The sequence below is a fragment of the Bombina bombina genome, chromosome 4, assembly GCF_027579735.1.
Source record: "Bombina bombina isolate aBomBom1 chromosome 4, aBomBom1.pri, whole genome shotgun sequence".
In the NCBI taxonomy this organism is placed as follows: domain Eukaryota; kingdom Metazoa; phylum Chordata; class Amphibia; order Anura; family Bombinatoridae; genus Bombina; species Bombina bombina.
In genome coordinates this window covers 520,193,048-520,220,637 of record NC_069502.1, presented here as the reverse complement: position 1 = coordinate 520,220,637, position 27,590 = coordinate 520,193,048, and the positions used below count along the sequence as shown (strand labels likewise).

The following is a 27,590-nucleotide window of genomic DNA, read 5'->3' as shown; positions in this document are numbered from 1 at the left end:
CTAATCTCCTAACATATTAAAATAAAGGTTATTGTTCCTGTTATCTCTCCTTATCTTATTCTACCTATTACCTCTAACTATAAATGTCAGTGCTAGAAAAGCTCAATACAGTTTTTCACAAAGATAATAAATGCTGCTTAAATATTTTCATTTATGATTCATAAGATTCCCAAGTAATGTGCACAATATTTTATTAAATAAATTAAGTTAAAACTAAGAAATTTCAAGCTCTCAAGCATTTCATTAAGGCAAATACAGTATACCAACATAAGTGTGATAAATTATCAGTAAAATCATTTAATCTTACCTTTTTTAGTCTAATGAAAGAGGGAAACAAAATAATTGAAAGATTGTTTTGTTTTTGTTTAAAAAATCATACCCAGTATCAATAAAATAACCAAAATGCAGATCTGTAAGATATGACATACAATGAAAAAGGCACGTGAAGCAGTATTTTAAAAAATAATAAAAAAAACTATATAGATACATACATTGCACAATACTTTCAAATTACAGAAAGATTTGGCTTAACAAATGTAGACATTCAAAATAAATTATTTCGTAATATGAGCTGAGATGTTGAGAATACAACGTTTTCATAATCATATAAACAGTTGAATGTAGATACATGAAATGGCAAACAGTGATTACCTATTTGTGCTTCAGACATTTTTCAAAATTAATTATTTGAACTTCATAGAGCATAAACATAGCTATGTGTCTGTAAATCAGGGGCATTATTTCAGGAGGTAGAGAAGGAGATACTCCCTCTAACCCTGATTTGGAACATACTTTACAAATGGGCTAAAATGTCAGGCTAATGCCATTAAAAAAAAATTAAAATTAAAAGCGAAATAAGCAAAATTATAGCAGTCCTCATTTGTTTTCTCCGAAGTGATGTCCCTGCAGTAAGTTTTAGAGACATGGACATCATATGTACACTATACAGTATATTAGTACGTTCAAATAAAAAGGCTATCATTTAACATCCAAGAATACTTTTAAAAAAAAAATGGAGGCAGATTTTTTTTTCATAGTAAACAGTTCAAGTCCTTCACAATACAGTTTACAGCAATTAGCTATAGTTAAGACTGCAGTGACGTTTTAGGATGTGTAATCAATCCTTTTAGCAAAAGAATGTTCTTATTATAAAGAACAACCTGAAAGTGAAGTGCCATTCTTTTATTTTTTTTGTCATAGCACTAATTCACACAAAATATACAGAAATTAACATTCATATAATGTAAGTATTAAAATAACTGACTTAAATGAGTAAATGTATATAACTTGCAACTAGCAGCCATTCAAATCCAATGTTACTACTCTTCATGTTTTCTTGCTAGCAGCTGTAACATTTTTTTTTTTTGGTTGTAAACATGAATCAAATTTGGACAGAATTTATATCTGAATTCAAAGTGCCTCAATTTTTACTGTATGTACCGTAAAACTACTTGTTTACTATTGTAGTTACTTTTAATTAATTTGAGTTGGAGTATCAACTTTGTAAATGAGTCAGTGTTTAAACTAATAATACCGTGTTATACGGTATTCCAAGATACAATATACATCTGAAATTGTAGCCTTCACTTAAACATGCATTTTCATGCAACTAGAAGTTATTGGCTCATTAAACTCCCTTTCAATTTCTTCCTGATTCTTGTATTGTTTAACTTTTTTTAAGGGCTTTCAAAATAGTTCATGCAATGATATGTATGACTAAAATAACTGTTAAAAATATGACAAAATCAACGTGTCATTTGTGTTTAACATTAGGAGAGCTAAATGTTTCTGTACCATCCCCAGTTTTGGAAACACTCTGAGATGATCTTGCTATTCCAGTCCTCAAAGAGTCCGATAATAGTGTGGTTTCCACCTTAGGTTGAGAGACAACATCTAAAGTCTCAGTTTCTGTCTCTAGCTCTTCATCTGCTATAAACAGTTTGGACTCCCTCCAACCTGGATAAAATTCTTGGCTGCCTCTAGAGACACTTGAGTCACTGCATGAAAATTGTGTGTTTAGTTCTTCTGTTGACTGAATTAGATTTTGTACAGAAATTGATTTTCCAAAATCTTTGTTAATAAATGGAGTTGATGACAACACCCCAGTGTCTGCATCAAGGCTTTTCCTTCTTACAAAATTTTTAGTTAAATTAGGTTGTGCAGACTGTTCATTTTCCTTTGAGGCAACAAGGCAGGAGGTGACATCACAAATATCTTCTTTTATAGTCACAGGAATTATGTGTATAGGCTCTGGCCTGTAGCCTTGTTTCAGGGATGGTGCTGGTGGTATCTGTAATGTTGTTGGTGCTGTTGGCTTTGAGGCCTGGCTTATTTGGTTTGGTATACTGTTGGTTATCAAAGTTAGAGGTCCATCACTTGGATTTGTAGATGCTTGAATAGCTTGACTATTTGTTGGTGGATTAAAGGCATAGTAAGCAGGAGCAGTAAATTCATTTGGTGTTAGTACAAACTGTAGCCCACGAGGGATGTTGGCACTAGCTGATCTTGTTATCAATCCACTGTTTTGTGCAGAACTGGATAAATCTTTGCTGTCTATTGGACTTTGATAATCTGAAGTTTGTTCACATTCAAAAAGTGGCATCTGAAAAGAGGCCAAAGTCAGTGCTGAGGCAGATCCCTTCTTTAAGACCTGTTGGTAGATATCAAGTAGGCTGTCTAGTTTTGACTCGATGGACTGTACCTGAAGAGTAAGAAAGATGCATTTTATTATAACATAGTAGTTACTATTTTTCCCTAATAATCCTCTCCCCTACTCATCATACAACTGTATCACTTTGGTGGATCAAGCATATGGGTCTATAGTTCTTTGAAGTTTTAAGTTGAGGGGCAGAAGACTCTTCCATATACCCCCAATGACTTGCTGCTTTCAACACATCTTTTAATAAAAAAAAATAAACAAAAGCAAACAACCAAGATATGCTGCTTGAAAGAAGCTAAAATGTTTTTCCAATTGGAAAGCCTACAAAAAGCCATGCAACATATGCATGCTTCTCGATCTCTTCCCAATAAGTACCCTCTTTTTTTCTTACTGTATAACTAAACACAAAATTAATGAATAATTGTACTGAATAATAACATATAGAAACATGTAAGAGCTTGTTTTGAATTAGGAAAAAAAGAGATAAATATGTATTACTTTTACATAAAATGTCTGCAAATGTCCAAGTTTATATGGAATTTATGTATTAGACTAGTTACAAGGCATAATAAATTAGCTTAAGAAGAAATTGCAACACAGTTTGGTTTTATATCATTATATTTATTTATTTGTTATAAAAAAAAATCAAGAGAAGTAAAAAGGCTATTTTTTCTCCCCTTAACCATATACGGACAGATCTGCAGCACAGGGAAACCAGCAAGACATTTACTGTCTATATTCTATAAACTACCATCAGGCATTGATTCTTACTCAGGCCCACCATATCGTAATAAATGGGGAAATGACCTTTAAATCACCTTTACCTCAAAAGAGAAACAATAGATACTCTCAGCCACAGTCAAAAGCTCCATGTCACGCTAGAAACAAACATCAAACTGCTATCTTGTTGGTACCTTACACCCAAAAGATTACACCAAATATATCCAAATGTCTCTGACAAATGTTGGTGAAGTTGTGGATCTAAGGAAACCCACTTACACATATTGTGGTATTGTCAGGTTATTCAACAATATTGGGATAATACACATCTGATAATAAATTAACTACTTTACTGTAACATCCCAAAATCCCCCGTCATCTTCTTGTTAAATGGTAAAACTAAGCTAAAATGTTTATTCCGCACTGCCCTGTTTAAAGTATTGATCAATTCTGCTAAGAAAATAATACCCAGATATTGAAAAAAGCCACAACCTCCAAGGCTTCTAGAATGGATTAACTTAGTTTTACTATGAAATTAGAACAAATCGCATATGTTTGTAGAGGAAAGAGGGATTTTTTTCTCAACTATGGATTTTTTTGGGGATTAAAAACAAAGATCTCTCTTTGTGCCCTTAACTACATAGTTGATGCCGTATATTAAATTAACTTCGTAATCTGATAACATTACTATTATTATCCTTAATTGTTCATAGGCACTTCAGATCTAAAATGCCATGAATACATCTGGGGATCCATCCATCAATCTTAAAACATTATCAAACTTGCTCCATCTTCTGAACTACTTAGTCACATATGTCCTAGCTAAGACAATGTTGAAAATGTGGAATAATGTGAGACAGACTACTTATTGGTTTTCTGTTTCATTATTTTCTTTTTCAGTATTTTTCTCTTTGAACACTTATGATTGTACTTTTGAAAAATTCAATAAAAACTAATACATTTAAAAAAAAAAAAAAAACAAACAGGATCAATAAACTTGGTTAAGCATTATATCCCATGTTATATAAAAGCCAATCACCTAGATTACGAGTTTTGCGTTCATGTTTTAACACTGAAATAAATTGTCATTTCAGCGTTAAAACAGCACCGAAGCCATTACAAGTCTTGTATCTGTACCGATAGCCTTTTAGCCTGTAACACAACGTCAGTCCCGCACACGTAGTCTATACCGACAAGATCCGTTTCACAATCTGAGAGCAGTAGTTATGAGTTTTACGCTACAAAACTGTTACATAAAACTCATAACTAAACTGTCACAAAGTACACTAACACCCATAAACTACCTATTAACCCCTAAACCAAGGCCTTCCCGCATCGCAAACAGTATATTAAAGTTATTAACCCCTAATCTGCCGCTCCCGACATCCCCGCCACTACTAAAATTTATTAACCCCTATTCCGCCACTCTCCGACATTGTCATCACCACTATAATAAAGTTATTAACCCCAAAACTGCCGCCCTCTCACATCGCAAACACTATCTATATATTATTAACCCCTAATCTGCCGTCCTCCCACATCGCCCCCACTTTACTAAAATTATTAACCCCTATTCCGCAGCTTCCCGAGACCGCCGCCACTATAATAAACCTATTAACCCTTAAACCGCAAGCCCCCCACAACGAAATATACTAAATTAAACTATTAAACCCTAAACTGAAAACCCCCCACATCGCAATAAACTAATTTAAACTAGTAACCCCTAAACCTAACGCCCCCTCTAACTTTATATTACAATTACAATTTCCCTATCTTAAATTAAATTAAAACTTACCTGTCAAATTAAAAAAACTAAGTTTAAACTAACAATTAAAATAATATAACTATTAAACTAAAATTAAACTTACTACGAATTAAAGAAAACTAAAATACACATGAAAAAAATCCTAACACTACTATAAAAATTACAAAGAATCTAATTACAAAAAATAAAAAATACTAAATTACAAAAAATAACAAACACTTAATTTCGAAAAATAACAAACAAAATTATCAAAAATAAAAAAGAATTATACCTAATCTAATAGCCCTATAAAAATAAATAAGCGCACCAAAAATAAATAAGCCCACCAAAAATAAAAAAAAACCCTAGCCTACAATAAACTACCAATAGCCCTTAAAAGGGCCTTTTGTATGACATTGCCCTAAGTTAAACAGCTCTTTTATCTGTAAAAAAAATACAAAGACCGCTCAACAGTAAAACCCACCACCCAACCAACCCCCCCAAATATAAAAAAAATAATTCTAAGTTACCTAAGCTACGAATTGCCCTGAAGGGCATTTGTATGGTCATTGCCATTAAAAGGGCATTTAGCTCTTTAGCATTGCCCTGAAAAGGGCATTTAGCTCTTTTAAGAAAAGCCCAAATCCTAAACTAAAAAATAAACCCACCCAAAAAAGTTTAAAAAATTCTAACACTAACCCCTCTTTAGGTACTCACAGTTGTTGAAGTCCAGCTTGAACAATCTTCATCCCGGCGGCTCCATCTTCATCCAGGTGGCATCTTCATCCATTGCGGGACTGGCATCTTCTTCATCCCTGCAGAGGCGGAGCGGCAATGCGCTGAGGCGGAGGTCCAGGCGAAGGTCCAAGGTGGAGGTCCAGGTTAAGGTCCAAGGCGGAAGTCCAGGCAGAGGTCCATCGATCCGGCGTGGAGGTCCTTTTCATGCGATCGTCCGCTGCACACTGAGGATTGAAATGCTAGGTACCCCATTTATACTGGAGGTACCATTGCATTCCTATTGGCTGAAAAATTTGAATCAAATCAGCCAATAGGATTTAAGCAGCTCTCATTCTATTGGCTGATTATACGTTTTTTGGGGTGTCGTTTTTTTTTTTAGATTAGAGTGGGCACTCTTAAAAGAATTGAAAGCCCTTTTAAGGGCAGCAAAAGAGATGTATGCCCTTTTCAGGGCAATGCCCATACAAATGCCCTTTTCAGGGCAATGCGTAGATTAGGTTTTTTAGATAGTTTTTTTTATTTTGTGGGTTTGGGGGGTGGTGGTTTGTAATGTTAGTTGGTCTTTGTATTTTTTTCAGGTAAAAGAGCTGTTTAACTTAGGGCAATGCCCTACAAAAGGCCCTTTTAAGGGCTATTGGTAGTTTATTCTAGATTAGGTTTCTTTTATTTTGGGGTGTTTTTTTTTTTTTTTTTTAAATGGGCATAAGAATAGGAATAATTTTTATTATTTTGGATAATTCGTTTGTTATTTTGTGTATTTTTTTTGTTTTGGGTTTGGGGTGGCTTTTTTTAGATTAGGGGTTGGGCATTTTGTAAAAGAGCTGAATGACCTTTTAAGGGCAGGATAAAAAGCTGAATGCCCTTTTAAGGGCAATGCCCATACAAATGCCCTTTTCAGGGAAATGGGTAGATTAGGTTTTACTTTATTTTTATTTTGTGTGTTTGGGGGGGTGGGGGTTTGTATACTGTTAGGGGGTGTTTGTTTTTCTTTTGTAGGAAAGGAGCTGATTTCTTTAAGGCAATGCCCTACAAAAGGCCCTTTTAAGGGCCCACAAAAAGGCCCTTTTAAGGGCCCTTGGTAGTTTATTATAGATTAGGGTTTTTTACTTTGGGGTGGGTTTTTTATTTTTTTAAAAGGGTATTAGAATAGGAATCATTTTTATTATTTTTGATCATTTCGTTTTTTGTAATGGTAGGTTTTTTATTTTTTGTAATTTTAGTGTTTTTTATTTTTTGTAATGGAAGTTTTTTTTTATGTTAGCTTTTAGTGTAAGTCAGTTTAGGTTTTATTTCACAGGTAAGTTTGTATTTATTTTAACTAGGTAGTTATTAAAAAGTTAATAAATATTTACTAACTAGTCTACCTAGTTAAAATAAATACAAACTTACCTGTGAAATAAAAATAAAACCTAAGCTAGCTACAATATAATTATTAATAATTGCAACTTTAATTTAGCTCTATTTTAATTATGTTAAAGTTAGGGGGTGTAAGGTTTAGGGTTACGTTAGGGTTACGGTTAGGTTTAGGGGTTAATAGTTTAATTTAGGTTGTTGCGATTTGGAGAGCTGGTGGTTTATGAGTTAATAGGTTTATTTAGTCGTAGTGATGTGGGAGGCCAGAGGTGTAGGTCTTAATAGCTTTATTTAGTGGCAGCGATGTTGAGGAGCGGAGGAATAGGGGTTATAGATTTATTATAGTGTGGGCGATGTTGGGGTGTGAGGGAATAGGGGTTAATAACTTTATTATAGTGACGGCGATATCGGGAGCGGCAGATTAGGGGTTAATAACATTATGTAGGTGTCAGCGATGTTGGGAGGTAGCAGATTAGGGGTGTTTAGACGTGGGGTTTATGTTAGGGTAAACCCCATAGGTAGACATCAATGGGGCTGCGTTACAAAGCTTTTCATTCCGCGATCACAGATGTTAGATTTTTTTTATAACCCGCTCTCCTTATTGATGTTTATGGGGAAAGCGTGCACGATCACGTCATAACAGCGCTTGTATTTTGTGCGATATGGAGCTCAACGCAAACATATTGCACGCACAAGCCGGCTATGGAAGCTGAAATAACGCAACTTTTGTTGCGTTCGTTAAAAACCCTATAGCACGCATAACTCGTAATCTACCTGATCGTGAAATAGCTTCACATCAACTTAATAGCAAAAAAAATAAATTCTTAAAATGCCTGGTAATGTTCGGAATAGCATAACTATAAAATATACTATTACATAATGTCTTTAATTGACAGATTGCAATTCACAAAATGTTTAAATACAACTAGTCTAAAGGCTGAATAGGTGAATTAAAAATGCATGGCTATATATATAGTTATGTGTACTAAAAAAACTTTCCCATATACGCTTATTGTGTGTTTTGTCCACTTTTCATATAATTTAGCTCTGAAAATTGTGACCTAGTTTCCATTTCTGATGTAAACTGATGGTAACATAAAACATCTCCATAGGCTATAATGGAGATAATTCTCTTTACCATCAATTTACACAGTTTTCAACAGAAATAGAAACTATCGGCCAGATTACGAGTTTTGCGTTAGGAGCTGTGCGGTGCTAACGAGCAGTTTTTTCTCACCGCTCACTTACCTGCAGCGCTGGTATTATGGGTTTTCACAAACCCGGCGTTAAAAAGCAAGAATTGAGCATAGAGCAAAATTGAGCTCCATACCGCACTCCAATACCAGCGCTGCTTAAGTCAGCGGTGAGAAAAAGTCCAACACCTGCCAAAAAGCAGCGTAAATCTCAGTAACGCAGCCCCATTGATTCCTATGGGGAAAGACATTTTATGTTTACACCTAACACCCTAACATGAACCCTGAGTCTAAACACCCTTAATCTTACACTTATTAACCCCTAATCTGCCGCCCCCGACATTGCCGACACCTACATTATATTTATTAACCCCTAATCTGCCGCTCCGGACATCGCCGCCACCTACATTATACTTATTAACCCCTAATCTGCCGCCCCCAATGTCACCGCAACCTATCTACACTTATTAACCCCTAATCTGCCGCCCCCAACGTCGCCACCGCTATATTAAATTTATTAACCCCTAAACCTAAGTCTAACCCTAACCCTAACACCCCCTAATTGAAATATAATTTAAATAAATCTAAATAAAATTACTATCATTAACTACATTATTCCTATTTAAAACTAAATACTTACCTTTAAAATAAACCCTAAGCTAACTACAATATAACTAATAGTTACATTGTATCTAGCTTAGGGTTTATTTTTATTTTACAGGCAAGTTTGTATTTATTTTAACTAGGTGGAACAGGTAAATATTTAGTTTTAAATAGGAATAATGTAGTTAATGATAGTAATTTTATTTAGATTTATTTAAATTATATTTAAGTTAGTGGGTGTTAGGGTTATACTTAGGTTTAGGGATTATTAAATTTAATATAGTGGCGGCGACATTGGGGGCGGCAGATTAGGGGTTAATAAATGTAGGTAGGTGGCGGCAATGTTAGGGGCGGCAGATTAGGGGTTAATACTATTTAACTAGTGTTTGCGAGGCGGGAGTGTGGCGGTTTAGGGGTTAATATGTTTATTATAGTGGCGGCGATGTCCGGAGCGACACATTAGGGGTTAAAAATTTTATTATAGTGTTTGCGATGCGGGAGGGCCTCGGTTTAGAGGTTAATAGGTAGTTTATGGGTGTTAGTGTACTTTTTAGCACTTTAGTTATGAGTTTTATGCTACAGCGTTGTAGTGTAAAACTCATAACTACTGTTACAGATCTTGTCGTAGAGGGTGTACCGCACACTTTTTGGCCTCCCAGAACAGACTTGTAATACCGGCGCTATGGAAGTCCCATAGAAAAAAGGGTTTACGAAGTTTACTTAAGTCGGTTTGCGGTAAGGCCAAAAAAGTGTGCGGGGCCCCTAAACCTGCAAGACTCGTAATAGCAGCGGTAGTGAAAAAGCAGCATTTGGACCTGTTAACATTGCTTTTTTACCTTACCGCAAAACTCGTTAATCTAGCCGCATGACTTTGGCCTGTGATCTAGAACAAGCATTTGTGACTGTGAATTCAATAATAGATGCACTGTCATGAACGAGAGTGGACTTAGCATGCATGGAGGATCGTGTGTTATAAAAACCTGTTCACAATTGCACAGTCTCATCTAATGGTCTAAGGGTCGAGATATACAGTTTTAAAGAAGTGAAAACCCTGTTTTACATAGAAACTTACAATCGTCATTTTGTGTACAGTTCACACCAAAATGGAACCAAGCCTTTAACCCCTTAACAACCAAGGACGTACCAGGTACGTCCTGCAAAAATTGTCAGTTAGAGACAATGAACGTACTTGGTACATCCTCTGTCTAATTGAGCCCTGGAAGCAATTGCTATCGCTTCCAGCAGCTTTCAGGGTATTGCAGTGATGCCTTGATATTGAGGCATCCTGCAATACCCTTATTTAAGCATCCGATGCAGAGAGAGCCACTCTGTGGCCCTCTCTGCATCGGCCAGTGATGGTGCCGATCATTGGTGGGTGGGAGCCATAGCAGAGAGGCGGGTGGCGGCCCATCGTTGGCGGGACTTCCGTATCCTGTCCCCGCAGAGCGCGCAAGTGATTGGAAGCGTGCGAGGCGCGCGCGCACGTTCCATTGAGTCCGGAGAGGGGGAGGTAGCGGGAGGGAAAGGGTGGGAGAACACAGAGTTCCTGACCAACGCAGTGAACCGCCTGATCGAAGGACAAACGAATATGTTAAATGTTCAAAATAATATATTGCAGGTCCTCCTGGAGGTGTTAAGCAAACTAGATACAGAAATGGGAGGAAAATAAAACTTTCCAAAGGGATCTGGGAGGGGGAGAGCTACACTACAGAAAATTGGGTTTTTAAAAAAACTGGGCAATAGTTTGAGAAAACTGGGTACTGGTAGACAGCTGCCAGTACCCAAGATGGTGAAAAATAGGTAGAGGGGGGAGGGTTAGAGAGCTGTACCGGGGGGATCCGGGAGGTTCGGGCTAAGGGGGATTCATCACTTCTGTATAAAATATAAAAAAAATTAAAAAAATCCTTTTATTTTAGTACTGGCAGACTTTTTGCCAGTACTTAAGATGGCAGTGACAATTGTGAGGTGGGGGAGGGAACAGAGCTGTTTGATGGGAGTCGGGTAGGGATCTGGGGGGGATGTGTCAGGTGGGAGGCTGATCTCTACACTAAATCTAACATCAACCCTACAAGCTACCTAATTAACCCCTGCACTGCTAGGCATAATAAAAATTTGGTGCGCAGCGGCATTTAGCGGCCTTCTAATTACCAAAAAGCAATGCCAAAGCCATATATGTCTGCTATTTCTGAACAAAGGGGATCCCAGAGAAGCATTTACAACCATTTGTGCCATGATTGCACTATTTGCAAATAATTTCAGTGAGAAACCTAAAATTGTGAATAAGTTAACAATTTTTTTTATTTGTTTGCATTTGGCGGTGAAATGGTGGCATGAAATATACCAAAATAGGCCTAGATCAATACTTTGGGTTGTCTACTACACTACACTAAAGCTAAAATTAATCATACAAGCACCCTAATTAACCCCTTCACTGCTGGGCATAATACATGTGTGGTGCGCAGCGGAGTTTAGCGGCCTTCTATTTACCAAAAAGTAATGCCAAAGCCATAAATGTCTGCTATTTCTGAACAAAGGGGATCCCAGAGAAGCATTTACAACCATTTGTGCCATAATTGCACAAGCTGTTTGTAAATGATTTCAGTGAGAAACCTAAAGTTTGTGAAAAAGGTGAACGTTTTTTTTATTTGATCGCATTTGGCGGTGAAATGGTGGCATTAAATATACTAAAATGGGCCTGGATCAATACTTTGGGTTGTCTACTAAAACAAAATATATACATGTCAAGGGATATTCAGGGATTCCTGACAGATATCAGTGTTCCAATGTAACTAGCGCTAATTTTGAAAAAAAAAATGTTTGGAAATAGCAAAGTGCTGCTTGTATTTGTTGCCCTATAACTTGCAAAAAACATGAAAACATTGATTATTTCTAAACTCAAGACAAAATTTAGAAACTATTTAGCATGGGTGTTTTTTGGTGGTTATAGATGTGTAATAGATATTGGGGGTCAAAGTTAGAAAAAGTGTGTTTTTTAATTTTGTCATCATATTTTGTAATTTTTTTATAGTAAATTATATGATATGATAAAAATAATGGTATCTTTAGTCCATTTAATGGGGAGAAAAATGGTATATAATATGTGTGGGTACAGTAAATGAGTAAGAGGAAAATGACAGCTAAACACAAACACTGCAGAAATGTAAAAATAGCCTTGGTCCCAAACATTTAGAAAATGGAAAAGTGCTCTGGTCACTAAGGAGTTAACAAGCACTAGAAAAACTCTTGTTTAAAACAATCTTTGTTGTCAAGTGCCCATATTACGATAGAAATATAGTCAGGGTCGCCATCAGGGGGTGAATAGGGTGACTGCTGTCAGGGGCCCAGTGGGCCCCATGAGGCAAGCACAACTATTATTTAAAAATATATATTTTTTTTACATTTGGCAGCCATCAGAGGGCGCTACAGCAGAGTGCTATTGAGCGTGGGAAATGTCATTACAAGGAGTAAAGCATTTACATTTGAGAGGATTTCTGAGTGTGCACTAAACCACTATGCACAGTGTGAGACAGACTTGGCACTTTGTTTGTACAGTGTGTGCCAGAGTCAGGCGACAGATCACTTTCATTTGCAGAGTAGGTAGGACTTACTTAGTAAATGTTTTTTATTTCTTTGTGCAATTTCAGATTATAACTTCAGTGTGGTAGTTGTGTGGTGGGGCCAGGGGTCCATAAAGACACATTTCTTTAGCAATATGCAGCAGTGTATTTATGATTATTTCACAATGCTGTAGAAATTCTATATTTAAAACCATGCAGAAATGTTTCCTCCTCAATACACAAATGGTAGGTGCCCTTTTGGCATATATGATTTTATATATATATATATATATATATATATATATACAGGTGGCCCTCGGTTTACAACGGTTCAATTTAAGCCGTTTCAGAATAACAACCTATTTTTTCAGTCATGTGACTGCTATTGAAAAGCATTGAAAAGAAGTGCATTGATTAAAATAGCCTATAGGTGGATCTGTCCACTTGTGTTGCAGCAAAGATATGCAAGCCAAGCAAGCTGAAATTAATTTGTGTAACTAGACCTGAGCTATCGAGCAGTTTTCAAAGGAACAAGATCTTCCTGTCTATAAATCAGTCCAGATTGAAATGCATAGAAAGAACTGTTTGCAGAAAAATGCAAGTAAAGTCTGTGTTGTGTGATTATTTTATTAGGTTTATAATGCAGTTTAGCAAATGTTTTTGTTCATTTAACTTAGTTTAATTATATATTCTGTGTTGTGTGATTATTTTATTATGTTTAAAATGCTGTTTAGCATTTAAAGTCTTTATTTCAATGCTTTAAAAATAATGTTTAAGTGTTACTTATGACAATTTTGAGAGGGGCCTGGAACCTAACTCCCTCACTTCCCATTGACTTACATTATAAACTGGGTTTCAATTTACAACAGTTTCGATTTACAACCATTCCTTCTGGAACCTAACCCCGGCGTAAACTGAGGGCTACCTGTACATATATATATATATATATATATATATTACATTCCAGTTTACTGCCCCTTTATGCAAGGAGGCATTTTATCTAAGATTTTTACATCTGCATAAAATGTTATACTCTCAGGCTAAGATTGCTCAGTGATTGAAATGAGACCGGTTAACTTAACACTGTTCAGTTTACACTACAGCTGACTTAATTTTGAAATACTGTACATACAAACAAGCCTAAATCCTGCATTTAACCAGATTTAATGGTATGAGACCTAGTGACACAGCTTATGGTTCCACCAAGACCATATAAAGTACAGCATTTTCAGAAATAAGTACAGCTGACAGATGGGAACATTTGTGCACCAGATTTAAAGTGGTGCTCTTGGTTGGGGAAAATGGGGGGGGGGGGAAACCCCAAACATATGTCAACCTTTCAAAAGTACTTTTCTTCATCTACCCATTCTGACAGATCAATAATGTACAATTTTGAATTCACAGAAGTATTTTTGTTTGCACATTTACATATATGATTCATTAAAAATTGATCTCTTAATTTCTGCTATTTTTTTTATCATGCATGTGACACGTTGATTTAGTGGATGGCAATGTGCAGAAATTTTACCTCCTGTGAGTGTTTCTATGAGTGTCTGTTTTTATGTTGTTGTGCTTTTGTTGGTGTCTCTATGAGTGTGTATGTATTTTTTTCTGTGAATTTCTCTGTGAGGGTTTGTGTGTCAGTCTTTGTGGATTTTCTCTGGATGTCTCTGTGAGGGTGTGTGTGTGTATGTATGTCTTTGTGTGTTTTCTGTGGGTGTCTCTCTCTCTCTCTGTATGTCTTTGTGTGTTTTCTGTGGGTGTCTATGAGTGTGTATGTCTTTGTGTGTTTCCTGAGGCTGTCTCTCTGGGTGTTTCCTTGGGTGTATGTGCAAGTTTGTGTTTGAGTTTGTGTGTGTGTGTCCATTGTCTGTTCCTTTTTAGGACATTTTGACCTTACTACTGATTATTCACATCTTTCTACAGACTTTGAGACTAATGAGACCTTTCTGGAAGTCACCAATCCAACACTTAACCTTTCAGCCACTGCATGCTGTTTTCATCATATAGTTGGCATCTTCCTTGACAAAAAGATAATCAGAATTCCATATTTTGTCTTGTAAATCTCCTTTTTTGACCAAACTGTAGTCTACCTCATTACTTGTCAGGACAATGTAAACAAGTGCTGAGTGTCTGTGTGGGTGTCTGTGTCTGAGATTGTTTGTGTGTTTTTTTACGTGTTTGCTAGAGTGTCTATATGTCAATCCTTATGTGTGTCTGTGGCCCCTATTTATTAAAGTCTGGCGGACCTGATCCGACAGTGCGGATCAGGTCCGCCAGACCTTGCTGACTACAGCAAGCAATACGCTCGCCGTATTCAGCATTGCACCAGCAGCTCACAATAGCTGCTGGTGCAATGCCGCCCCCTGCTGACTCGCGGCCAATCGGCCGCCAGCAGGGGGGTGTCAATCAACCCGATTGTACTGGATCGGGTTGTTTTCCGGCGATGTCTGTCCGTCTGCTCAGAGCTTTGTGACCGCTGCTTCATAACTGCTGTTTCTGGCGAGTCTGCAGGCTCGCCAGAAACACGGGCCATCAAGCTCCATATGGAGCTTGATAAATATGCCCCTGTGTGTTTCTGTGTTTGTGTGTTACTACCTTTAAAACATTTTCAAGTTTGACTACACTTAAGAATAAAGAGCATATACGTTTTAGTCACTTGGTCACAAATTGCACATGTCAAAGGGGGACCCTGATCAATGGTTAAGTAAGGGGCCCCAAAATTTCTAGTGGCGACCCTGAAAATGGTGCACAGTTTGTCCCTGCCAGCAAACTAATAGAATATAGGTTAGCAATGGTGCAAATGGAGACAGATTGCAATAGTTAACTCAGAAATCCTCGATTGTAGGAGTCCTGTAAAAACACAATTTTAATAACACCTGTCCTGTTAGTGACAATCACGCCACTGCGAGTGAAAAATACACTAAGATATGAAATATGAAACATAAAATCATGCCATTTGTAGATGTAGGGGTCCTGAAGTGAGTTTTCCTGCAGATCTTCATAACTGTACATGAGATCACACACTCTTCACATTTACATATGAATATATGCCTATTTCTCTTGTATCCAGTCCACGGATCATCCATTAATTGTGGGATATTCTCCTTCCCAACAGGAAGTTGCAAGAGGATCACCCACAGCAGAGCTGCTATATATCTCCTCCCCTAACTGCCATATCCAGTCATTCTCTTGCAACTCTCGACAAGCATGGAGGTAGTAAGAGAGAAGTGGTGAAACGTAGTTATTTTTTTTCTTCAATCAAAAGTTTGTTATTTTTAAATGGTACCGGAGTTGTACTATTTTGTCTCCGGCAGAAAATAGAAGAAGAGTCTGCCTGTGATTTCTATGATCTTAGCAGGTTGTAACTAAGATCCATTGCTGTTCTCACACATAACTGAAGAGAGAGGTAACTTCAGCTGGGGAATGGCGTGCAGGTTATCCTGCTATGAGGTATGTGCAGTTAATTTTTTTTTTCTAGAGATGTAAATGCTAGAAAATGCTGCTGATACCAGATTTATGTAAGGTAAGCCTGAATACAGTGATTTAATAGCGACTGGTATCATGCTTACTTTCAGAGGTAATACTCTTATAGATTTGCAATATAAAACGTTTGCTGGAAATGTTTAAGCGTTTTTATATATGCTTTGGTGATAAAACTTTATTGGGGCCTAGTTTTTTTCCACATGGCTGGCTTAAATTTGCCTAGAAACAGTTTCCTGAGGCTTTCCACTGTTTTAACATGAGTAGGAGGGGCCTAATTTAGCGCTTTATTGCGCAGTAACTTTTACAGACTGAGACATCCAGCTTCCTCCAGGACTCCCCTGAATGCTATAGGACCTCTCTAAAGTGCTCTTAGGCTTTCCAAAGTTGTTTGTTTGGGAAGGTAGGGCCACAGCAGAGCTGTGGCAGTTGTTGTGACTGTAACAAAACGTCTATATCGTTTTTTGATCCATTTTTTGAACTAAGGGGTTAATCATCCATTTGCAAGTGGGTGCAATGCTCTGTTAGCCTATTATACACACTGTAAAAATTTCGTTTGTTTTACTGCTTTTTTTCACTGTTTTTCAAATTCTGACAAAATTTGTTTCTCTTAAAGGCACAGTACTGTTTTTATTTTTTGCTTGTTAACTTGATTTAAAGTGTTTTCCAAGCTTGCTGGTCTCATTGCTAGTCTGTTTAAACATGTCTGACATAGAGGAAACTCCTTGTTCATTATGTTTAGAAGCCATGGTGGAACCCCCTCTTAGAATGTGTACCAAATGTACTGATTTCACTTTAAGTAATAAAGATCATATTCTGTCTTTAAAAAAATTATCACCAGAGGAATCTGACGAGGGGGAAGTTATGCCGACTAACTCGCCCCACGTGTCAGACCCTTTGACTCACGCTCTAATGGCGCCAAGTACATCTAGTGCGCCCATAGCGTTTACTTTACAAGACATGGCGGCGGTCATGGATAATACACTGTCAGCGGTATTATCCAGACTACCTGGGTTTAGAGGAAAGCGAGACAGCTCTGGAGTTAGAAGAAATACAGAGCATACTGACGCTTTGAGAGCTATGTCTGATACTCCCTCACAATATGCAGAAGCTGAGGAAGGAGAGCTTCTTTCTGTGGGTGATGTTTCTGACTCAGGGAAGAGGATTCAACCTGATTCAACCTGATTCAACCTGATTCTGATATGTCTACATTTAAATTTAAGCTTGAACACCTCCGCGTATTGCTCAGGGAGGTTTTAGCTGCTCTGAATGACTGTGATACAATTGCAGTGCCAGAGAAATTGTGTAGATTGGATAAATACTATGCAGTGCCGGTGTGCACTGATGTTTTTCCAATACCTAAAAGGTTTACAGAAATTATTACTAAGGAATGGGATAGACCAGGTGTGCCGTTCTCTCCCCCTCCTATTTCTCCAACATTGGTGTGTCCGGTCCACGGCGTCATCCTTACTTGTGGGATATTCTCTTCCCCAACAGGAAATGGCAAAGAGTCCCAGCAAAGCTGGTCACATGATCCCTCCTAGGCTCCGCCCACCCCAGTCATTCTCTTTGCCGTTGCACAGGCAACATCTCTACGGAGATGGTTAAGAGTTTTTTGTAGTTTTATTCTTCTATCAAGTGTTTGTTATTTTAAAATAGTGCTGGTATGTACTATTTACTCTGAAACAGAAAAGGATGAAGATTTCTGTTTGTAAGAGGAAGATGATTTTTAGCAGACAGTAACTAAAATCGATTGCTGTTTCCACACAGGACTGTTGAGATGAAGTAACTTCAGTTGGGGGAAACAGTTAGCAGTCTTTTCTGCTTAAGGTATGACTAGCCATATTTCTAACAAGACCATGTAATGCTGGAAGGCTGTCATTTCCCCTCATGGGGACCGGTAAGCCATTTTCTTAGTTAAACATAAAAGAATAAAGGGCTTCAAAAAGGGCTTCAAAACTGGTAGACATTTTTCTGGGCTAAAACAATTGCTTTACTAGGCATATTATGCAGATTCTAACTAATTATTGGTATTATAATCTTGGGGAACGTTTAGAAAAACGGCAGGCACTGTGTTGGACACCTTTTTCAGATGGGGGCCTTTCTAGTTATAGACAGAGCCTCATTCTGGGACTGTATAGGGGTTAAATGTAAAAATGGCTCCGGTTCCGTTAATTTAAGGGTTAAAGCTCTGAAATTTGGTGTGCAATACTTTTAATGCTTTAAGACACTGTGGTGAAATTTTGGTGAATTTTGAACAATTCCTTCATACTTTTTCACATATTCAGTAATAAAGTGTTTTCAGTTTGAAATTTAAAGTGACAGTAACGGTTTTATTTTAAAACGTTTTTTGTGCTTTGTTGACAAGTTTAAGCATGTTTAACATGTCTGTACCATCAGATAAGCTATGTTCTATATGTATGAAAGCCAATGTGTCTCCCCATTTAAATTTATGTGATAATTGTGCCATAGTGTCCAAACAAAGTAAGGACAGTAATGCAACAGATAATGATATTGCCCAAGATGATTCCTCAAATGAGGGGAGTAAACATGATACTACATCATCCCCTACTGTGTCTACACCAGTTATGCCCACACAGGAGGCCCCTAGTACATCTAGTGCGCCAATATTTATTACCATGCAACAATTAACGGCTGTAATGGATAACTCCATAGCAAATCTTTTATCCAAAATGCCTACTTATCAGAGAAAGCGCGATTGCTCTGTTTTAAACACTGAAGAGTAAGAGGATGCTGATGATAACTGTTCTGACATACCCTCACACCAATCTCAAGGGGCCATGAGGGAGGTTTTGTCTGATGGAGAAATTTCAGATTCAGGAAAAATTTCTCATCAAGCTGAACCTGATGTTGTGACATTTAAATTTAAATTAGAACATCTCCGCGCACTGCTTAAGGAGGTGTTATCTACTCTGGTTGATTGTGACAATTTGGTCATTCCAGAGAAATTATGTAAGATGGACAAGTTCCTAGAGGTTCCGGTGCCCCCCAACGCTTTTCCTATACCCAAGCGGGTGGCGGACATAGTAAATAAAGAGTGGGAAAGGCCCGGCATACCTTTTGTTCCCCCCCCTATATTTAAGAAATTATTTCCTATAGTCGACCCCAGAAAGGACTTATGGCAGACAGTCCCCAAGGTCGAGGGGGCAGTTTCTACTCTAAACAAACGCACTACTATTCCTATCGAAGATAGTTGTGCTTTCAAAGATCCTATGGATAAGAAATTAGAGGGTTTGCTTAAAAAGATTTTTGTACAGCAAGGTTACCTTCTACAACCAATTTCATGCATTGTTCCTGTCACTACGGCAGTGTGTTTCTGGTTCGAGGAACTAGAAAAATCGCTCAGTAAAGAATCTTCGTATGAGGAGGTTATGGACAGAGTTCAAGCACTTAAATTGGCTAACTCTTTTGTTTTAGATGCCGCTTTGCAATTAGCTAGATTAGCGGCAAAAAATTCAGGGTTTGCTGTTGTGGCGCGCAGAGGGCTTTGGCTAAAGTCTTGGTCAGCGGATGTGTCTTCCAAGACAAAATTGCTTAACATTCCTTTCAAAGGTAAAACATTATTTGGACCTGATTTGAAAGAGATTATTTCAGACATCACTGGGGGAAAGGGCCACGCCCTCCCACAGGATAGGTCTTTTAAGGCTAATAATAAGCCTAATTTTCGTCCCTTTCGCAGAAACGGACCAGTCTCTAATTCTGTATCCTCTAAGCAAGAGGGTAATACTTCACAACCCAAACCAGCCTGGAAACCAATGCAAGGCTGGAACAAGGGTAAGCAGGCCGAGAAGCCTACCACTGCTACCAAAACAGCATGAAGGGATAGCCCCCGATCCGGGACCGGATCTAGTGGGGGGCAGACTTTCTCTCTTTGCTCAGGCTTGAGCAAGAGATGTTCAGGATCCTTGGGCGCTAGAAATAGTTTCTCAAGGTTATCTCCTGGAATTCAAGGAACTACCCCCAAGGGGAAGGTTCCACAGGTCTCAATTATCTTCAAACCAAATAAAGAGACAGGCATTCTTACATTGTGTAGAAGACCTGTTAAAGATGGGAGTGATACATCCAGTTCCAATAAGAGAACAAGGAATGGGATTTTATTCCAATCTGTTCATAGTTCCCAAAAAAGAGGGAACATTCAGACCAATTTTGGGTCTAAAGATCCTAAACAAATTTCTCAGGGTACCATCGTTCAAAATGGAAACTATTCGAACGATCCTACCTACTATCCAGGAAAATCAATTTATGACTACCGTGGATTTAAAGGATGCGTACCTACATATTCCTATCCACAAGGAACATCATCAGTTCCTAAGGTTCGCTTTTCTGGACAAGCATTACCAGTTTATGGCACTTCCTTTTGGATTAGCCACTGCTCCAAGGATTTTCACAAAGGTACTAGGGTCCCTTCTAGCGGTTCTAAGACCAAGGGGCATTGCAGTAGTACCTTACTTGGACGACATCCTGATTCAAGCGTCGTCCCTGTCAAAAGCAAAGGCTCATACGGACATCGTCCTAGCCTTTCTCAGATCTCACGGATGGAAGGTGAACAAAGAAAAAAGTTCTCTGTCCCCGTCAACAAGAGTTCCCTTCTTGGGAACAATAATAGATTCCTTAGAAATGAGGATTTTTCTGACAGAGGTCAGAAAATCAAAACTTCTAAGCTCTTGTCAAGTACTTCATTCTGTTCCTCGTCCTTCCATAGCGCAGTGCATGGAAGTAATAGGATTGATGGTTGCAACAATGGACATAGTTCCTTTTGCACGAATTCATCTAAGACCATTACAACTGTGCATGCTCAGACAGTGGAATGGGGATTATACAGACTTGTCTCCGACGATTCAAGTAGATCAAAAGACCAGAGATTCACTCTGTCACAGGGAATGAGCTTCCGCAGACCAGAGTGGGTCATTGTCACAACCGACGCCAGCCTAGTGGGCTGGGGCGCGGTCTGGGAATCCCTGAAAGCTCAGGGTCTATGGTCTCGGGAAGAGTCTCTTCTCCCGATAAACATTCTGGAACTGAGAGCGATATTCAATGCTCTCAGAGCTTGGCCTCAACTAGCAAAGGCCAAATTCATAAGGTTTCAGTCAGACAACATGACGACCGTTGCATATATCAATCATCAGGGGGGAACAAGGACTTCCCTGGCGATGAAAGAAGTGACCAAGATAATTCAATGGGCGGAGGATCACTCCTGCCACTTGTCTGCGATCCACATCCCAGGAGTGGAAAATTGGGAAGCGGATTTTCTGAGTCGTCAGACATTCCATCCGGGGGAGTGGGAACTCCAACCGGAAATCTTTGCCCAAATAACTCAATTATGGGGCATTCCAGACATGGATCTGATGGCGTCTCGTCAGAACTTCAAGGTTCCTTGCTACGGGTCCAGATCCAGGGATCCCAAGGCGACCCTAGTAGATGCACTAGTAGCACCTTGGACCTTCAACCTAGCTTATGTATTCCCACCGTTTCCTCTCATCCCCAGGCTGGTAGCCAGGATCAATCAGGAGAGGGCCTCTGTGATCTTGATAGCTCCTGCGTGGCCACGCAGGACTTGGTATGCAGACCTGGTGAATATGTCATCGGCTCCACCATGGAAGCTACCTTTGAGACAGGACCTTCTTGTTCAGGGTCCATTCGAACATCCGAATCTGGTTTCCCTCCAACTGACGGCTTGGAGATTGAACGCTTGATTTTATCAAAGCGTGGGTTTTCAGATTCTGTAATAGATACTCTGATTCAGGCTAGAAAGCCTGTAACTAGAAAAATTTACCATAAAATATGGAAAAAATATATCTGTTGGTGTGAATCTAAAGGATTCCCATGGAACAAGATAAAAATTCCTAAGATTCTATCCTTTCTACAAGAAGGTTTGGAGAAAGGATTATCTGCAAGTTCTCTGAAGGGACAGATCTCTGCTTTATCTGTTTTACTTCACAAAAGACTGGCAGCTGTGCCAGATGTTCAAGCATTTGTTCAGGCTCTGGTTAGGATCAAGCCTGTTTACAGACCTTTGACTCCTCCCTGGAGTCTAAATCTAGTTCTTTCAGTTCTTCAAGGGGTTCCGTTTGAACCCTTACATTCCGTAGATATTAAGTTATTATCTTGGAAAGTTTTGTTTTTGGTTGCAATTTCTTCTGCTAGAAGAGTTTCAGAGTTATCTGCTCTGCAGTGTTCTCCGCCCTATCTGGTGTTCCATGCAGATAAGGTGGTTTTGCGTACTAAGCCTGGTTTTCTTCCGAAAGTTGTTTCCAACAAAAATATTAACCAGGAGATAGTTGTACCTTCTTTGTGTCCGAATCCAGTTTCAAAGAAGGAACGTTTGTTACACAATTTGGACGTAGTCCGTGCTCTAAAATTCTATTTAGAGGCTACTAAAGATTTCAGACAAACATCTTCCTTGTTTGTTGTTTATTCTGGTAAAAGGAGAGGTCAAAAAGCGACTTCTACCTCTCTTTACTTTTGGCTTAAAAGCATTATCCGATTGGCTTATGAGACTGCCGGACGGCAGCCTCCTGAAAGAATCACAGCTCACTCCACTAGGGCTGTGGCTTCCACATGGGCCTTCAAGAACGAGGCTTCTGTTGACCAGATATGTAAGGCAGCGACTTGGTCTTCACTGCACACTTTTGCCAAATTTTACAAATTTGATACTTTTGCTTCTTCTGAGGCTATTTTTGGGAGAAAGGTTTTGCAAGCCGTGGTGCCTTCCATTTAGGTGACCTGATTTGCTCCCTCCCTTCATCCGTGTCCTAAAGCTTTGGTATTGGTTCCCACAAGTAAGGATGACGCCGTGGACCGGACACACCAAAGTTGGAGAAAACAGAATTTATGCTTACCTGATAAATTACTTTCTCCAACGGTGTGTCCGGTCCACGGCCCGCCCTGGTTTTTTAATCAGGTCTGATGAATTATTTTCTCTAACTACAGTCACCACGGTATCATATGGTTTCTCCTATATATATTTCCTCCTGTCCGTCGGTCGAATGACTGGGGTGGGCGGAGCCTAGGAGGGATCATGTGACCAGCTTTGCTGGGACTCTTTGCCATTTCCTGTTGGGGAAGAGAATATCCCACAAGTAAGGATGACGCCGTGGACCGGACACACCGTTGGAGAAAGTAATTTATCAGGTAAGCATAAATTCTGTTTTTTAAGAAAATGTTTCCAATAGATGCCACCACACGGGACTTATGGCAGACAGTCCCTAAGGTGGAGGGAGCAGTTTCTACCCTAGCTAAGCATACTACTATCCCTGTCGAGGACAGTTGTGCTTTCTCAGATCCAATGGATAAAACGTTAGAGGGTTACCTTAAGAAAATGTTTATTCAACAAGGTTTTATTCTACAGCCCCTTGCATGCATTGCCCCAGTCACTGCTGCTGCGGCTTTCTGGTTTGATTCTCTGGAAGAGGCTTTACAGGTAGAGACCCCATTGGATGACATACTTGACAAGCTTAGGGCACTTAAGCTAACCAATTCTTTTGTTTCTGATGCCATTGTTCATTTGACTAAACTAACGGCAAAGAATTCTGGTTTTGCTATTCAGGCGCGCAGGGCGCTATGGCTTAAATCATGGTCAGCTGACGTTACTTCAAAGTCTAAGCTGCTTAACATTCCCTTCAAGGGGCAAACCCTATTCGGGCCTGGTTTGAAGGAGATCATTTCTGATATCACTGGAGGAAAAGGTCATGCCCTTCCTCAGGATAGGTCCAAATCAAGGGCCAAACAGACTAATTTTCGTGCCTTTCGAAACTTCAAGGCGAGTGCGGCATCAACTTCCTCTAATGCAAAACAAGAGGGAACTTTTGCCCAGTCCAAGTCGGTCTGGAGAGCTAACCAGACCTGGAACAAAGGTAAGCAGGCCAAAAAGCCTGCTGCTGCCTCTAAGACAGCATGAAGGATCAGCCCCCTATCCAGTAACGGATCTAGTAGGGGGCAGACTTTAACTCTTCGCCCAGGCTTGGCCAAGAGATGTCCAGGATCCCTGGGCGTTGGAAATTGTATCCCAGGGATATCTTCTGGACTTCAGAGCTTCTCCTCCAAAAGGGAGATTTCACCTTTCACAGTTATCTGCAAACCAGATAAAGAGGGAGGCATTCTTACACTGTGTTCAAGACCTCCTAGTTATGGGAGTGATCCATCCAGTTCCAAAGGAGGAACAGGAACAGGGTTTTTACTCAAATCTGTTTGTGGTTCCCAAAAAAGAGGGATCCTTCAGACTAATTTTAGATCTCAAGATCTTAAACGAATTCCTCAGAGTCCCATCATTCAAGATGGAGACTATTCGTACCATCCTACCTATGATCCAGGAGGGTCAATACATGACTACAGTGGATTTAAAGGATGCTTATCTTCACATTCCGATACACAAAGATCATCATCGGTTTCTCAGGTTTGCCTTCCTAGACAGGCATTACCAGTTTGTAGCTCTTTCCTTTGGGTTAGCTACAGCCCCAAGAATCTTTACGAAGGTTCTGGGGTCACTTCTCGCAGTCCTAAGACCACGGGGCATAGCAGTGGCCCCTTATTTAGATGACATTCTTATACAGGCGTCAAATTTCCAAATTGCCAAGTCTCACACGGACATAGTCCTGGCATTTCTGAATTCACATGGGTGGAAGGTGAACGAAGAAAAGAGTTCTCTATCCCCTCTCACAAGAGTCTCTTTTCTGGTAACTCTAATAGATTCTGTAGAAATGAGGATTTACCTGACAGAGTCCAGGTTATCAAAACTTCTAAATTCCTGCCGTGTTCTTTATTCCACTTCTCGCCCTTCGGTGGCTCAGTGTATGGAAGTAATCGGCTTAATGGTAGCGGCAATGGACATAGTGCCGTTTTCATGCCTACATCTCAGACCGCTGCAACTCTGCATGCTCAGTCAGTGGAATGGGAATTACACAGATTTGTCCCCTCTACTAAATCTGGATCAAGAGACCAGGGATTCTCTTCTCTGGTGGCTATCTCGGGCCCATCTGTCCAAAGGTATGACCTTTTGCAGGCCAGATTGGACAATTTTAACGACAGATGCCAGCCGTCTAGGCTGGGAGGCAGTCTGGAACTCCCTGAAGGCTCTGGGATCGTGGACTCAGGAGGAGACACTCCTTCCAATAAACATTCTGGAACTAAGAGCGATATTCAATGCTCTTCAGGCTTGGCCTCAGCTAGCGACAATGAGGTTCATCTGATTTCAGTCGGACAACATCACGACTGTGGCTTACATCAATTATCAAGGGGGAACAAGGAGTTCCCTAGCGATGTTAGAAGTCTCCAAGATAATTCGCTGGGCAGAGATTCACTCTTGCCACCTATCAGCTATCCATATCCCAGGTGTAGAGAACTGGGAGGCGGATTTTCTAAGTCGTCAGACTTTTCATCCGGGGGAGTGGGAACTCCATCCGGAGGTGTTTGCACAATTGATTCATCGTTGGGGCAAACCAGAACTGGATCTCATGGCGTCTCGCCAAACTTCCTTGTTACAGATCCAGGTCCAGGGATCCCAAGGCAACGCTGATAGATGCTCTAGAAGCACCTTGGTCTTTCAACCTGGCTTATGTGTTTCCACCATTTCCTCTGCTCCCTCGTTTGATTGCCAAAATCAAGCAGGAGAGCGCATCGGTGATCTTGATAGCGCCTGCGTGGCCACGCAGGACTTGGTATGCAGATCTGGTGGACATGTCATCCTTTCCACCATGGACTCTGCCGCTGAGACAGGACCTTCTACTTCAGGGTCCTTTCAACCATCCAAATCTAATTTCTCTGAGACTGACTGCCTGGAGATTGAACGCTTGATTTTATCAAAGTGTGGCTTCTCCGAGTCAGTCATTGATACCTTAATTCAGGCACGAAAGCCTGTCACCAGGAAAATCTATCATAAGATATGGCGTAAATATCTTTATTGGTGTGAATCCAAGGGTTACTCATGGAGTAGAGTCAGGATTCCCAGGATATTATCTTTTCTCCAAGAAGGATTGGAAAAAGGATTGTCAGCTAGTTCCTTAAAGGGACAGATTTCTGCTCTGTCTATTCTTTTGCACAAGCGTCTGGTGGATGTTCCAGACGTTCAGGCATTCTGTCAGGCTTTAGTTAGAATCAAGCCTGTGTTTAAACCTGTTGCTCCGCCATGGAGCTTAAATTTGGTTCTTAAAGTTCTTCAAGGGGTTCCGTTTGAACCTCTTCATTCCATAGATATCAAACTTTTATCTTGGAAAGTTCTTTTTTTGGTAGCTATTTCCTCGGCTCGTAGATTTTCAGAGTTATCTGCCTTACAATGTGATTCTCCTTATCTGATCTTCCATGCAGATAAGGTAGTTCTGCGTACCAAACCTGGGTTTTTACCTAAGGTGGTATCTAATAAGAATATCAATCAGGAGATTGTTGTTCCATCATTGTGTCCTAATCCTTCTTCAAAGAAGGAACGTCTATTGCACAATCTTGACGTGGTTCGTGCTTTAAAGTATTATTTACAAGCTACTAAAGATTTTCGTCAAACATCTGCTTTGTTTGTTGTCTACTCTGGACAGAGGAGAGGCCAAAAGGCTTCGCCGACCTCTCTTTCGTTTTGGCTAAAAAGCATAATCCGCTTATTAAGCAGCGAATGCTACTTCAACGCCCAATCGTTTCTGGTCCACCAGAAATGGAAGTTAAAAAGCAGCTTGTGCAATGTTAAATGCTGACACCGAATGTTGTCGGCATTTAGCGAGGTCGAGCGGACATGATTCGCTACAACGAATCACGTTCGCTCAACCTTTTGGTAAATCTACCCCTAAGTGTATGTTAATAGAAGAACTACTAGTTGTATGGACATGGAAGGAAACAGAGAACACCCAGGAAGGATGCTCTATAATGCTTATTGATATTTTCAACAAATTTACTCAGTGGTTTCAGAGTGGACCAGGCAAAAGAGCAGCATAAGGCCCAAATCTCAGAAAGATGCTAGCATTAAGAAAATTGGTGCCTTTTACTGAAGGGCCTTGTAGTACTTATGAGGCTTTTTATAGAATCTCCTCATACCAGAGAGCTTTAGAAAAGTGGGCCCTGAGTCTGGAGCACTGGAAGACTGAATATTTTTTTTCCTGTATATTGCAGTTTAAAAATCAGTCCAATTGTCATAAGACCCGTAGATGACCCTCAGGAGGTAGCCCAGCTTTTCAGTTGTGTTTTGTGCCAATTTTTTTTTTTTTTTTAAAAAAGTGGTGAATTACCCATTAGCAAGATTTAACTAGCAAGTAATTTATTTGGAGTATTGGGAGAAATCAAGGACATAAAGCGAAAATAAAAACAACTGAATGATTGATTACATAGTGAAAATGCATTGACAAGAGAATAAAAGCTTATTATAGGTTACCTAAGGGAAATTGAGAGATAATAGATTATAAATTCTATGTATAACAAGCAGTGCAGAGGGAAGTAAGACGAAAATGGTAATACAGACAATATGGGAAACTAGGGAATATGCAAGACATAATAAGAAAGAAATAATAAGAGGGAGATAAATAGTGTTCCTGAAAAAAGGTGGCTCC

At 39.4% G+C, this 27,590-nt stretch overlaps 1 protein-coding gene across 1 annotated transcript in view; it reads right to left on the bottom strand.

The window, feature by feature from the left end:
- Positions 1–174: 174 nt before the first annotated feature.
- The window catches only part of KCNQ5 (potassium voltage-gated channel subfamily Q member 5), a 433,357-nt gene continuing 405,941 nt past the window's right edge, over positions 175–27,590 (bottom strand). Inside the window, exon 18 of the mRNA XM_053711999.1 lies at positions 175–2,701. Within this exon, the coding sequence (XP_053567974.1) occupies positions 1,754–2,701 (948 nt within the window). The 3' untranslated portion in view covers positions 175–1,753. The remainder of the gene's footprint in view (positions 2,702–27,590) is intronic.